At 48.6% G+C, this 9,603-nt stretch overlaps 3 protein-coding genes across 3 annotated transcripts; 2 read left to right on the top strand and 1 right to left on the bottom strand.

The window, feature by feature from the left end:
- Positions 1-1,428: 1,428 nt before the first annotated feature.
- On the bottom strand, positions 1,429-2,587 carry P174DRAFT_516144 (alpha/beta hydrolase; the record flags this gene model as incomplete). The annotated part of the gene is made up of 3 exons (XM_024832290.1): positions 2,238-2,587; positions 1,805-2,175; positions 1,429-1,766 (listed from the first exon to the last, which is right to left on the bottom strand). The coding sequence occupies exons 1-3, from the start codon at positions 2,366-2,368 to the stop codon at positions 1,429-1,431; spliced, it is 840 nt and encodes a 279-aa protein (XP_024677504.1). The 5' UTR covers positions 2,369-2,587.
- A 960-nt stretch (positions 2,588-3,547) lies between these two features.
- On the top strand, positions 3,548-4,234 carry P174DRAFT_425468 (uncharacterized protein; the record flags this gene model as incomplete). The annotated part of the gene is made up of 1 exon (XM_024825288.1): positions 3,548-4,234. The coding sequence occupies one exon, from the start codon at positions 3,548-3,550 to the stop codon at positions 4,232-4,234; it is 687 nt and encodes a 228-aa protein (XP_024677505.1).
- Positions 4,235-5,097: 863 nt separating this feature from the next.
- On the top strand, positions 5,098-8,992 carry P174DRAFT_446030 (violaceus kinesin). Its single transcript, XM_024828477.1, has one exon. The coding sequence runs from the start codon at positions 5,208-5,210 to the stop codon at positions 8,940-8,942; it is 3,735 nt and encodes a 1,244-aa protein (XP_024677506.1). The 5' UTR covers positions 5,098-5,207; the 3' UTR covers positions 8,943-8,992.
- The last annotated feature ends 611 nt before the right edge of the window (positions 8,993-9,603 follow it).

Genomic DNA, 9,603 nt, shown 5'->3' on the forward strand with positions numbered 1-9,603 from the left:
ATATGGTATAGGAATGATAAAGGAAGTTCACCAATGCAAAGGGGAATACATGGCTTGCTTAGGTATGAAGGAACTTCAAGGAAGAATAGTAGTAGCAAATAGCTAAGGATACCTTAGCTTAATATCTTGATTCCTTGATTCAATTCGTAACTAGCTATAGAGTGATTTCAAGGGTGTATTTATAGGCAATTCCTAGTGGAAACTGCGCGTTGGATAAATCATGACGGTCGCCAAACTACTCGACCCTGCAGAGCTACAGACTGCTACGGGCCGCCTTGATGATTTCACGAGGGCTGAGAAGCACGCCACTAGAATGTCCATGGAAGAAGCTCAATATGGCACAAGTTACGCAAATCATGGTCGGTGCCGCAGGTTTTGGATCAGCCTGTTCGAGATGCGAAATGATGGCGTCGACAGAATACTACTATATCGCACGAAGGAATTTGACAGCTTCTCTTCTGACTGATAAGGCCCAAAGATTGTGGATGGTGGTACGACTAGGAGACGGAAGACCGCGAACTGACTTGCACACCAGGTGCAAGTCTCATATGGTCAACTATCTCTATTGTTGCGACCCCACGCAGTAGTGCGAACGAGGGTGCACTCTGGCATGCCTCGATGCACCGATTTAGCGCCTCAGGAGCCGGGGCTGTCACTATTGGGTGGGAACATGGCTGCGGAAGTCGAAGAAAGCTTAGCACTGCAGTGCTACCACGGTCCACAAAACAGTGGCATGGGTGCCTGCCAAGCATTTCCGCAGCCACAATACACATGGGCTAGCAACTCGGCGATAAATTTCTGGACGATTATGAGCATGAGACAGCTGTTCTAGAACTTATTCACCCTGATGAGTCATTTCACGTAAATAGATACATCTTATCCGGCATTGTCTTTCGATTGGAACCTCACAGGCGTGATTTCCTCTCAAGATGATTCTCACAAGAAGGCATTCCTCTTGTTGGATGCCTTCTGAGCTCAGACACCTTCATATAAGGACACTACCATGAGCACCCAATCATGAATGACCTTATGTGGCATACCACATAAGAAGGTCTAGATTCCGTGCATCAACATAAAAAATGCCTCTCGAGTGGTCAACTGCTCTGAGAGGTTTCGCTCATGGCGCTATAACTCATGCTGGTCTACAGACCACTTATTTGCTGCTCTACATCCGTTGCTGGAAGCGATCCATGGGAGCCCGCTACTTCCTTTGAACAGTCGCAATCATTGGAGCAGATACGAAGGAAATCCAGGTTCATCTTCGGGCAGTGATAGAATGCCCAATCTTCCGGTAAAGAGACAATAAAGCCGACCTCAGACTGCAGACAGATCAGGACAGCAGCTATAGAGGCAGCATGTGCACCTCAATGCTATCTTAGTCTGCATAGGCATGCCATAGGATGCCGTAGTCGTGGACTAACGACGCACTCAAAGATGCTTAAGCAAAAACTCGTACATATCCTCCAACTGGACTTGCTCATCGAGATCAAAGAAATGAGATAGGCCATGCACACGTTTGTAGCCTACCTCCATATTTAACCCCACCATCACACCAACTACTTCATCACTCTGATCAACGCCAACGTCTTGGTCTCCATCCGGATGCACAATATATGTTGGCGGTAGGCCACACTGAAAGATGCTCCTCGCAATGCGGAACTCGTCTCCGGACCGGATACGTAGGAGAGCGGCGAGGTTAGCTTTCTCCAGCATATAGTTGTACATTTTGTTCCGGCTGCTCTCGTCGCCGGGTGCGCTGTTAGCAACTACGTGGGATTGAGGATTCAGGAACTCGGCGATTAACGCGGGTCAGTGCGTGCTGCGCCCAGGGTGTGAAGTTGGGAGGTAGTGAAGAAACTCCCCAGGGGGTCCGTGATTGGGTAGATGCAAAGTATGACCTTTGGTTTAGGGCTGACATACAGGCCAGAAAGAAGTGATAGGTAACCGCCAGCTGAGCTTCCTGAGACTGCTAGGCGGTGGGTATCCAGGACACCGGGGCCCGTGTGCTTAGCTAGCTCAGTTCGGATGAAGGCTATACAGTCTCGGACATCCTCAAAAATATCTTGGACGCCTACTTGAGGGGCTAATCTATAATCGGCCGAGACGAATGCATAGTTGTATTTTGTTACACCGCGGATCATATGCGGCGGAATGTGCGTATCTCGTCGGCCCTGGCTGAAGACGGACGTGTTAATTATCAAGTTCCAACAAATGCACTATAGCCAGCTGGGACATACAGATGGCCACCACCGTGGAACCAAAGAAGGACTGGTAGTTTATAAGCATTAGGAGGGAGTCTCAGATCCAGCTGTATATGAAGCTGGCCGACTTTTTTGTAGGTAATTGTCTGCAGTTTCAAACTACCCATATCTGATGAAATGAAGTCACAGCTACTTCTCCTGCGCGGATGATGTTCTCATGCAGATTTTATGCGTGGGACTGGCAGAGGACCAAAGTCTTTTGAGAAAGACTCTCGGGAATATATGATGAAGAAGAGAATTTCGGCGTGCACTAGTACAGGCATGGACCAATAACATCCAGATTTAGGATTGGAAGACTTGCATTTATGCTGCAAGTCAGATTGGCTGTCTTCTCCGTCAATGCTGGACTTGCTGTGGGCACCTTATGGCTTTGCAATTTCCGGCTCGTATAGCACCGCCTCTGGACGAATCGGGCATCAAGATTGGCGGTGACTCATCCTCAGGGGTTGCCTGGTCAGTAAGTTAACTAGGTAACTTAACGTTAACTAAGTTGACAGGGCTTATTATTAATCAGCCCCTCCTGATGAGGTTGAGGGCTGCAAGGGTCGTGCGAAACATGAATAACCACATGACTACCTGCCAAACTGACACTGGATCCTCCCACAGATTATTCATCGCCCGCCTATTCCTCCCGTCTATTTTGTATGACGACTTTGAAAAATCCTCCACGATCACTCAAGAGTTCCCGGATATTTTAGTGATCAATATACACTCAATGGACATGCTTGAACTAGTCCATGGGAAGGTTCCGTGTCCGGCTCAGTCGCTGGTCCGGTGTGGGTCCTTGGGTCATGTCTAGTCATGTTCAGTGAAGGGATTGTTGAGCGCAGAATTAGCCACGCCCTTTGGCATCCACTCTCGGTTAATGACCTCCTACCCTGGCGTTAAGGGCCAATAGGTTCACGCTATGGACGTGCTTATGGATTGAAAAGCGGTCGAGAGATAGTACCAAGCATCCGCAGCCAAATTTGACATATAATAGGTTCAAGGTGTGTTAGAGCGGTCCGTTGGAGAAGTGGCTCAGCTACTGAGACACCACGTGAGAGGAAGCGTTAGGTTGGACCGTAAGTGGGTGTCAGCACCGCAGAGCTGCTGCTTACGGCTTGGGCTAGAGAGGTTCGAATCTCCACGGCGGATGGCTGACCCAAAGGGCATGTGCGCGTTAACACGATTTACCATTTAAAAGCCTAATACCCATTACCTAAATATCGGTGTACAATACCATGAACCATATTGGAAAATCAGTGCTAACGACTTGCTAAAACTATTGCACAGTGGCAACGACCATGGAACACAATAATACCATCCCAAAACTCTCTAACTCTGTGCTTGAACACCTGCCCCAGGCAGATATATGCAAGGCCGCTTTGGATCTGGCCTGGCGAGCGCTTCCCGAACCTATTTTCAATCATGTTATACGAACTTTTCTCCTCGCCCGATGGCTCTCAGAGAAGGAGGGCAGCGAATGGTGTCAGCCAAACAACCTCAGGCTATTATATGTCGCCTGTATTTGTCACGACCTTGGTACCAGCGATCTATATAATGGGAGCCAACGATTTGAAATTGAGGGTGCAGATGCTGCGAAAGCTCACCTATTATCGCATGGTATATCTGAAGAGTTGAGCCATCAAGTCTGGATAGCAATCGCGCTGCACACCTCTCCAGGTATTGCTGAGCGTATCTATCCGCTATCCCGCCTGGTGCGATATGGAGTCATGATGGACTTCTCACTAGCTACCCGCCAGGCCATGGGAGCTGTCGAATATTCGTCCGAGATCGAGAGTCACTTACCACGACTTGATATTGAGAAAGTCCTTGGCGATGCGGTTGTCCATCAATCAGAACAGTTAGACCAATGTGACGGCTCTACGTTGCCCGACACCACGAAGCATCCTAAGGCAAGCTGGCCAGGTATACTTTTGCGAGCACACCTTGATAACCCAAGTCATCGTGGCGTCAATCCAGCCTTTTAGGCGTTTCTCTCCTCAGCGATGATGTATCTACCCGTATCACATTTTGATCCTCATGGCTTCGCAGCTGGTAGTAAGATTTCAACAAGCATAAGTGAGAGGCTGTTATGACGTTGACAATGTTGGACCAGAAGCTTAAAGATCACAGGCTATCACAATGACACAAAGAGTCCAAGAAACACAGACATAAGTCCATAAAAATTAATTATTAAGAAAAGTTACTGTTGGAGCCGAGAGACTTGTCAAGATGGCTCTACAGTAGCTGGGTCCCGACGGGTTAATCAGCTCTACATATCGATAACAGGAGTATCCTGGAGTCAAGAAAGGCTTATATAGATATGCGAATGGGATGTTGTCAGGCCACGACAGCGACTTGGCCACATCTCCCACCCCTGGACCATCCAATGACTGAATCATCCCATCCAACTTGGCGTCAAAGCAAGACAAGGATTCTGTAACTAAAAAGGCCGTTGCGGGCGCGATAGTGATAGAATTGCTAACATGCAGTGGGAAACTGCCTTGAACATCAGAGTTAATTGTGCACTTTTATTTGGTCTCTGCCAAAGTCAGGTCAGGTTATTAAGATGGACCACCACTTTACAGGGATGGTCACACTTTATCGGTTGGGTCGTATTATGTGTATCCTGATTGGGTTACCACACTTAGACAGGATCTTAAGTAATCCTAGGTTAGTGCTGAGAGTTGTTGACCATCCAGAGAATATCTGATTTTCTTGGCCAACCCTTCAGTTTTCAAGGTTTCTTGTTGGACGTGGCCTAGTCGGAGCGCGCTGACCTTGTGACTGCGGCAGCCTTGCGGCAACGCACAGCTGCTGACTGCCCCTCCAATTTCCAACCTAACCACCTCTAGTCGAGACATATTTTTGGAAGCTCATACGCGCAATCCCAATAGCAAAGAATCATCTCTTATATCTTAACAGAAGAGTTACTGATCCTATGCTAAGTTTTGCTGCCATATGTCTGCGCGTGAATCCAACATGATATTCACACATAGTGACTACACCGTGGCATGGATCTGCGCTTTGCCGCTGGAAATGGCGGCTGCGAAGGCCCTGCTGGATGAAGTCCATCGGCCACTGCACCAGCCGAAATCCGACCATAATGTCTACACGCTTGGCACTGTTGGCGGTCACGATTTGGTCGTAGCCTGCCTACCATCAGGTGTATACGGGACGGTATCTGCTTCCACCGTGGTGTCACACATGGTTTCTACCTTCCCAAATATCCAGTTTGGATTGATGGTTGGTATTGGGGGAGGTGTTCCCAGCAAAAGTGCTGATATTCGCCTGGGCGATGTTGTTGTCAGCAAGCCAACTGCTGCCTTCGCTGGTGTTGTCCAATATGACTACGGCAAAACATTGTGCGATGGACAATTCCAGCGCACTGGGACTCTCAATAAACCCCCTCTGATCTTGTTAAAGGCTATGGCACAAATAGAGAGTGACCACTTAAGTGGAAGGAATGCACTGAGCGAAATCATAGAGGATGCACTGAAAAGAGAAGAACTTAGAGGAAGGTTTTCACGACCAGAATGTGACTGGCTATTCAGAGGGACATATATCCACGAAGGTCTTGAATCCAACTGTTCCGGATGTGATCTGGCTCAGGTAGTAGACCGGCCTCTGCGAAGTACTGATAAGCCTTACATTCATTATGGCTTGATCGCTTCCGGCGATCAGGTCATGAAAGATGCGAGAACTCGGGACGCCGTGGGTCAAGAACTAGATGTTCTCTGCTTTGAAATGGAGGCAGCTGGCCTCATGGATGAACTCCCGTCACTGGTCATTCGAGGTATTAGTGACTATTGTGACTCCCATAAAAACAAACAGTGGCAAGGATATGCCGCACTGGCTGCTGCCGCCTATGCAAAGGCTCTCCTGTCAGTAGTCCCTGCGAACCAGGACAGCAAGGAGCTACACAAGCCAAAGAAACCAGTTTGGATGGTCCCCTTCAGAAGGAACTCACGGTTCGTGGGCCGGGAAGAGGAAATTGCCAGAATTGAGGGTTTGATCATGAAACAGGATGGACCCAGCAAAGTCGCTATTTGCGGACTAGGTGGGGTTGGGAAGACCCAGATCGCACTCGAACTGGCGTACCGGATGCGAAATCGAGACACTGGATGCTCAGTCTTCTGGATCTCATGTACCAGCTATGAGGCTGTGGAACAGGCCTACATGAACATTGCATCAAAGCTAGGAATGACTGACGCAAAGCCGGCAGAGGTGAAGGAACAAGTCAAGACTTACCTTAGCCAGGAAAGCGCAGCAAAATGGCTTCTTCTTTTTGATAACGCAGATGATATGGAGATGTGGAACAAGGGCAATGCTAATAGCCCAGCAATGGCAGACTTTCTGCCTGAGAGTGAACGAGGCCACATTGTCTTCACCACACGAAGCCGGCAGGTAGCTGTGAAACTAGCGTCTCCTAATGTGGTAATGATCTCTGAACCAGACATGGAGACTGCTATCGACATTCTACGAGGATCGCTGATCAATAAAAATTTGCTGAAGGATCGTGATGCGGCCCTTGATCTCCTTAAGGAGCTCGCCTGCCTTCCACTGGCAATCACACAGGCGGCTGCGTATATCAATGAAAAAGATACTAGACTTTCTGAATACACCGGACTTTTACAAGAGCCAGAGCCGGATGTGATTGAGTTGCTAAGCGAAGATTTTGGGGACGACGGGCGGTATGAAGATATCCAGAATCCAGTGGCAACGACATGGTTAATATCCTTCCAACAAATTCAGCAATTAAACCAACTAGCAGCAGACTATCTATCATTCATGGCCTCTATCAATCCTCATAATATCCCGCAGTCCTTGCTTCCTCCTGCAATCTCAAGCAAGAGGAGAATTGATGCCATTGGCCTACTCAAAGCCTTCTCCTTTGTCAGTGAGGGTGATGGGGATCATTCTCTGAATCTTCACAGACTCGTCTACCTTGCCACTCGAAACTGGATGAAAACCAATAACAAGTTTCCCCTGCAAATATTGAAAACAGCAGACCGATTAAGAGAAGCTTTCCCAGATAATGATCCTACCAATCGGAAGCTATGGCGGGAATATCTACCACACGCACTCTCACTAATAGGAGAAGGGCGCTTCCAACTGGAGCAGGAGAATTACACCGATTTGATTCAGAAGATTGGGTGCTGTCTGTATAGTGATGGAAGGTACAATGAAGTAGAAGACTTGTTTATGCAGGTGTTGAAGATCCGAACTCGGCTGCTGGGGCCTGAGCATCCGGACACTCTATACAGTATGCACAATCTGGCGTCAACATACTGGAATCAGGGACGGTGGAAGAAGGTAGAAGAGCTAGTACTGCAGCTAATAGAGAGCCAGAAGCAGGTGCTGGGGCCTGAGCATCCTAACACTTTGGCCAGTATGCACACTCTGGCGTCAACATACCAGACACAAGGGCGATGGAAGGAGGTAGAGGAGCTAGAGATGCGGGTAATAGAGAGCCAGAAGCAGGTGCTAGGGCCAGAGCACCCTGATACTCTGACCAGCACAGCCAACCTGGCGTCAGCATATTGGAATCAGGGACGATGGGAGCAGGCTGAAGAGGTGGATGTGCAGGTGATGAATACTAGGAAGCAGGTGCTTGGCCCAGAGCATCCTGATACCCTAACCAGCATGAATAACCTGGCATCAGTATACCAGAATCAAGGGCGATGGAAGGAGGCAGAGGCGCTAATCATGCATGTGATGAATATTAGGCAGCAGGTGCTGGGACCAGAACATCCCGACACCCTGACCAGCATGTCCACCCTGGCATCAACCTACTCGAACCAGGGACGATGGACGGAAGCGGAAGAGCTAGGGGTACGTGTAATGGAGACTAGAAAGCAGGTGCTAGGACCAGAACATCCTTCCAGTCTGACCAGCATGACCAACCTAGCGTCAACATACTCAAGCCAGGGAAGATGGAAAGAAGCAGAAGAGCTAGAGGTGCAGGTGATGGAGACTGAGAAACACATGCTGGGCCCAGAACATCCCTCCACTCTGGTCAGCATGGGCAACTTAGCGTCAACATACTGGAATCAAGGCCGATGGAAGGAGGCGGAAAAGTTAGAGGTGTGTGTAATGGAGGCCAGAAATCGGTTAATGGGACCAGAGCATCCTGATACTCTAACCAGTGTGGCTAACCTTGCCTCAATATACTGGAATCAGGGACGATGGAAGGAAGCGGAAGAGCTAGAGGTGCGCGTAATGGACGCCCGAAATCGATTAATGGGGCCAAAGCATCCTGATACTCTGAACAGTATGGCCAACTTGGCTTTCACATATTCAAACCTGGGAAGATGGAAAGAAGCAGAAGAGCTAGAAGTGCAGGTGATGGAGACTAGCAAGCAGGTGCTGGGGCCAGAGCATCCGGACACTCTATCCAGCATGAATAACCTGGCGTCAACATACTCAAAACAGGGACGATGGAAAGAAGCAGAAGAACTAGAAGTGCAGGTAATGGAGACTAGGAAGCAGGTGCTGGGGCTAGAGCATCCGGACACTCTGACCAGTATGCACAACCTGGCCTATACCTGGAAGGCCCAGGGAAAGATTCAAGTTGCGTTGGCTTTAATGGAAGAGTGTGTTACGCTCCGTAACAAAGTATTGGGACCTGACCATCCGAATACCCTACTATCCTCTGAGATCCTCAGGGCATGGAAAGAAGTGGACATGAAATAAAAATTGGGCACGTTCTGATAATTATATCAGGGTATTCATCACTTGACAGAGCAAGTCATGGATAAAATCCAAAGACCATATCATTTGTCCTCTCTCAACTGTCGTCTGCTCTGTAGTTAGCCAATCTGGAATAATGAAATCGAAGATACCCACGACGTTAAACCCAGCCAGATGATCATCCCTTGAGACTCCCATGTGAGAAGCGGCACTTGGATAATTAAGGAAATCATGAAGAGAGGTTGTACTATCCGCCCCGTGAATATTAATTTCAGGATAAACGTGCTGCTGTTACACGGTTTGGTCACAAGAAGCCTTCGGAGAGTTATTGGGCAATGGGACAAGTCGACGTAGATATACCGAAACTGGAGTGAACAATCATACGAGGTCGGCCACACATATGCGGAGGACAGGGCCACTGTTCGGATAGGTTGGAATCAGATAATTTTCGGAACTCTGTGAAGGGCTGTTGTCAAAATACTTGTTATGAGCTATGCCTAACCTGGGCATGGTAGACACAATGGCGTGCCTCTTTCATATAATCTCCAAAGATGCTCTGAAGCTGAGACACAGTCGAGCCTGCATCAATGATGACGCAGAGCATTAGCTAGTCCCTCGGCGTAGTAGGTACTTCGTAGGACGGACGTCGCCGGGCATACACTCA

This window comes from Aspergillus novofumigatus, assembly GCF_002847465.1.
Source record: "Aspergillus novofumigatus IBT 16806 chromosome Unknown P174scaffold_11, whole genome shotgun sequence".
Classification (NCBI taxonomy): Eukaryota; Fungi; Ascomycota; class Eurotiomycetes; order Eurotiales; family Aspergillaceae; genus Aspergillus; species Aspergillus novofumigatus.